The 4,580-nt window shown below is 37.7% G+C and overlaps 1 protein-coding gene across 2 annotated transcripts in view; it reads left to right on the forward strand.

Annotated features, from left to right (window-relative positions):
• ABHD18 (abhydrolase domain containing 18) overlaps positions 1–4,580 on the forward strand; it is a 49,018-nt gene that overhangs the window by 22,848 nt on the left and 21,590 nt on the right. For both annotated transcript variants that reach the window (XM_012808735.2, XM_023516573.1), the window contains one exon: positions 1,398–1,425. In XM_012808735.2, coding sequence (XP_012664189.1) covers positions 1,398–1,425 — 28 coding nt within the window. The remainder of the gene's footprint in view (positions 1–1,397; positions 1,426–4,580) is intronic.

Here is a 4,580-nt window from a genome sequence, read left to right on the forward strand (position 1 = left end):
AAGACTCTGTTTAAAAAAAAAAAAAAAAAGAAAGTAATGGGTGAAAAGTACTAAAAGGACATAAAACTCTATAGTATGTCATAAATACGCAAAAAACATAAAAACAAAAAATCCAAATAAAAAATTGTACATAAGGAAAAATACTAGAAAGAAATATACCAAAACATTAATATGGTTGTCTGTAGATAAAGTAGTTTTCTTCATTTTTTTTTTGTGTTTTCTTTAATAAACATAATTATATAAATGGCAAAAACAAATCAATAAATTTCATTCATTTGAAATTTAAGTTGAAGATTGCATTACCCTGTGACCTGAAAACATTAATTTGTACATTTTACTGGGTGAATTATATGCTATGTAAGCTGTTTTTTAAAAAACAAAAATTAGGGCTCGGCACCCATAGCATAGTGGTTATAGCACCAGCCACATACACTGAAGCTGTCAGGTTTAAACCCAGCCTGGGCCAACTAAACAACAATGACAACTGCAACAAAAAATAGCCACACATTGTGACAGGTGCCTGTAGTCCCAGCTACTTGGAAGGCTGAGGCAAGAGCTTAAGCCCAAGAGTGGAGGTTGCTATGAGCTGTGAAGCCACAGCACTCTACCAAGGGCAACATAATGGAACTCTGTCTCAAAAAAAAAAAAAAGAAATTAGGGCTGGGCACAGTGGCTCATACCTGTAATCCCAGCCCTCTGGGAGGCCAAGGCAGATGGATTGCCTGAGCTCACAGTTCGAGACCAGCCTGAGCAAGAGCAAGACCGCATCTCTAAAAATAACTGGTCATTGTGACAGGTGCCTGTAATCTCAGCTACTTGGAAGGCTGAGGCAAGAGAATCACCTAAGCCCAAAAGTTTGAGGTTGCTGTGAGCTGTGACACCATAGAACTTTACTAAGGGTGACAAAGTAAGACTCTGTAAAAATAAAATAAGATAGCCTCAGCCCCTGTAGCTCAAGCAGCTAAGGCGCCAGCCACATATACCAGAGCTGGCAGGTTTGAATCCAGCCTGGGCCGCCAAACGACAATAACAACTACAACCAAAAAATAGCCAAGCATTATTGTTGTGGCGGGCACCTCTAATACCAGCTACTTGGGAGGCTGAGGCAAGAGCATCGCTTAAGCCTAAGAGTTTGAGGTTGCTGTGAGCTGTGATGCAATAGCACTGTACCCAGGGCGACAGCTTGAGACCCTGTCTCAAAAAAAAAAAAAAAAGATAAGATAAAATAAAATAAGTTAAAAACTAAGAACTTCTAAACTGCCTACCTGATAAAACTGGAAAATAGTTATTTCAGTATTAAGTTGTGTTAAAAATGTAAGTATTTTGCTGAAATCAATGTGTTCTGAAACAAAATTATTTAATCATTTTAAAACTTTCTCTTTGACCCACATTCTTAAATGGCTGCAGGAAACCTAAGGATCAAATGTAAGTATATATTACCTTTAAACTTGCAGTCTTCATATGGAATATTCAATAGTGTTAAAATTTTTAGTAGCCTTCAGTTAACCATTTCTAGGTTTAATATCCATGTGTTATCAGGGGAAAATTCTGTTATAAAACTAGTATAAATGTTGACTGTAATTTTTTTAAGATTTTTTTCACTTTTGATAAGAAGATATAAGAAATTTTAATAGGCTGACTGACTTAAGATGTGTTTTATTTGTGAAACTGTAATTGAAGAAATGATAAAATATTTTTCTTTTCTTTTTTTTTTTTTTTGCAGTTTTTGGCCAAGGCCAGGTTTGAACCCACCACCTCTAGTATATGGGGCCAGCACCTTACTCCTTTGAGCCACAGGCACCACCCAAAATATTTTTCTTTTTAAAGTGCATTTACTTTGTGTAATTAGACACTACTGTTTTTATTCTTATAGTACATGATATAGAAAATCTGAAGGTAAACATTCTCTTTTTTAAGAGATGAGGTCTCTTAAGGTCTGATGGGGACTAAGAAAACAAAAAAAGAACAAGGAAAAAAAGAGAAACGGGGTCTCACTCTGTCACCCAGGCTGGATCACAGTGGTGCAATCATAGCTCACTGCAGCCTTGCACTCTTGGGCTCAAGCACTCCTCCTATCTCAGCCTCCTAAGCATCACCACCATGCCTGCATAATTTAACAAAAAAAATTTTTAGCTATAGGTTCTTACTGTATAGTCTAGGCTATTTTTGACTCCTAGGCTCTGGCTGGGCACCCGTAGCTCAGTGGTTAGGGTCCCGGCCACTGGCACCAAAGCTGATGGGTTTGAACCCCATCTGGGCCTGCTAAACAAACAAACAAACAAACAAAAAGGACTCCTGGGCTCAAGGGGCTCAAGTGATCCCCCACCTTAGCCTTACAAATAGCTGGAATTATGGTAATGAGCCACCGTAGCTGGCTGAAGATACACTTTTTCTTTATAGTCCTTCAAAATGATGAACTTTGAAGGCAATATTTTGCATTTCCATAATCTATACTTGTTTGGTTTGGTCATTCAGTAAATATTTGACCCTAGACACTAAGAAGACAGCAACAATAAGATAACATTCTCTTATAAAGCTCATATTCTAGTGTGAGAAATAGATGAAAATAAATTTATCAGGGCCATGAGGGAAATAATGTAGGGCAGTGGGATAAAGAATTATAGGGAGTGCAGTGAAAGATGAGTATTATAAATGAGAACATGATATGGTAAGAAAAGAGCCACCCAAATGAAAACCTAGAGGAAGATCAGCCACAGAAAAGCAACAGTAAATGAAAAGCCCAATGTAAGCACAAGGAGGGGATAGTAGTACAAGATGAGATCAGAGAGGTAAACAAGGGCCCGATTATAAGGCATCATGCTGTGAATTTTACTAAAAGTGCAAGAAAGAATATCTAGAGCAGCGGTTCTCAACCTGTGGGTCATGACCCATTTGGGGGTCGAACGACCCTTTCACAGGGGTCACCTAAAACCATCACATACACCCCGTACAAATACAGGTGTATGAAAATAATTTTATGGTTGGGGTCACTACAACATGAGGAACTGTAGTAAAGGGTCGCAGCATTACAAAAGTTGAGAACCACTGATCTGGAGAATTTTAAGCAGATAAGTGGCCTGATTTGTGTTTTGGGGGCTTATTTTGGTGGAAGTGAAATAGTAGGACTTGTTTATGAATTCGATGTTATGAGTGAGAAAACAAAAGTTTCAACTTGAATATATTAAATTTGTGATCTCTGTTATACCTGTAAGTGGAAGAAGTCAACTAGAGAGCACTGGAGTTGTAAATTTGGAAGTCATGGCTGTCCAAGGTGGTTCAAGCCTGTAATCCAGCACTGTGGGAGGCCAAGGAGTGGATCATCTGAGCTTAGGAGTTTGAGATCAGCCTAAGCAAGAGTGAGACTGTCTCTACTAAAAATAGAAAAAAATAAAATAGCTGGGTATTGTGGCTAGTGCCAGTAGCCTGAGCTACTTGGGAAGCTGGGGCAAAAGGATCGCTCAAACCCAAGAGTTTGAGGTTGCTGTGAGCTATGATGTGACAGCACTCTACCCAGGGTGACAGAGTCAGACTCTGTCTCAAAAATAAATAAATATGTAAAAGGGATAGATTTGGAAGTCATATGTTCTATGCAGTCATGGTATGAAAGAAGTTTAGATGAAAGTGGAGTGGGGTAGAGGTAAACCTGTGTAGTATCTTCATATATAGTTTAGAATGAAATGAACTTTGATAGTTTGTAATGAACTTTATGAAACTTTGTAAAAAGTTAAAATCCAAGCTAAATCTTTCAAGAATTTTCACTTTGGAATTCAAACCTAAATTCAGAAGTTGGTGTCATTTTTACCCTAAAAAGTTAAAAGTCCAAACTAAATCCTTCCAATTTTCACTCTGGAATCCAAGCCTAAATTCAGAACTTGGTATCATTTTTACCATATCTGTAGGCTGGTTAAAAACCAAAAGCTTTTTGAAATGTAGTAAGAGGTAGCCTGGGTTTAATAGAAATACTGTGACTCTTGAGTCATACAGACATAGGTTGGAATTGTAACTTGCTGTTTACTAATTGTATGACCATGGCCTCTCTAAATATCAGTCCTATCACTTATAAAATGGGAATACTACATAATTTCTTCCATGCATAATTATTGTGACAATTATGATGTTGATAAAATATCTTATGTGTATCATATACTATGTACTCAAGAAGTATAATAATGGTCCAATTGTTTGATTTTTCTCAAGTAATTCATTATAAGTAAGAAATTGCTTATGAATTAAATCACAAAGTTTGGTGGATATGGGGGGGACATGCCTATAATCCCAGCACTTTGGGAGGTTGAGGCAGGAGGATCATTTGAGCCCAGGAGTTCAAGACTAGTTGTGACAACATAGTGAGACCCTCCTCTCTAATAAAGTGATGGTGGTACATGCTTGTATTCCCAGCTACTTAGGAGGCTGAGGTAGGAGGATCACTGGAGCCCAGGAGTTTGAGTTTACAGTGAGCTATGATTGCATTACTATATTCTACCCTGGGCAACAGAGCAAGACCCTATCTCTAAAATGAGTCAGTCAAGCACAAAGTTACTGCTCACTCTCTTTCTCTCTATTCTTTTTTTTTTTTTTTT

The sequence above is a fragment of the Otolemur garnettii genome, unplaced genomic scaffold (genome assembly GCF_000181295.1).
Source record: "Otolemur garnettii isolate 467f Iridium unplaced genomic scaffold, OtoGar3 scaffold00093, whole genome shotgun sequence".
NCBI lineage: Eukaryota > Metazoa > Chordata > Mammalia > Primates > Galagidae > Otolemur > Otolemur garnettii.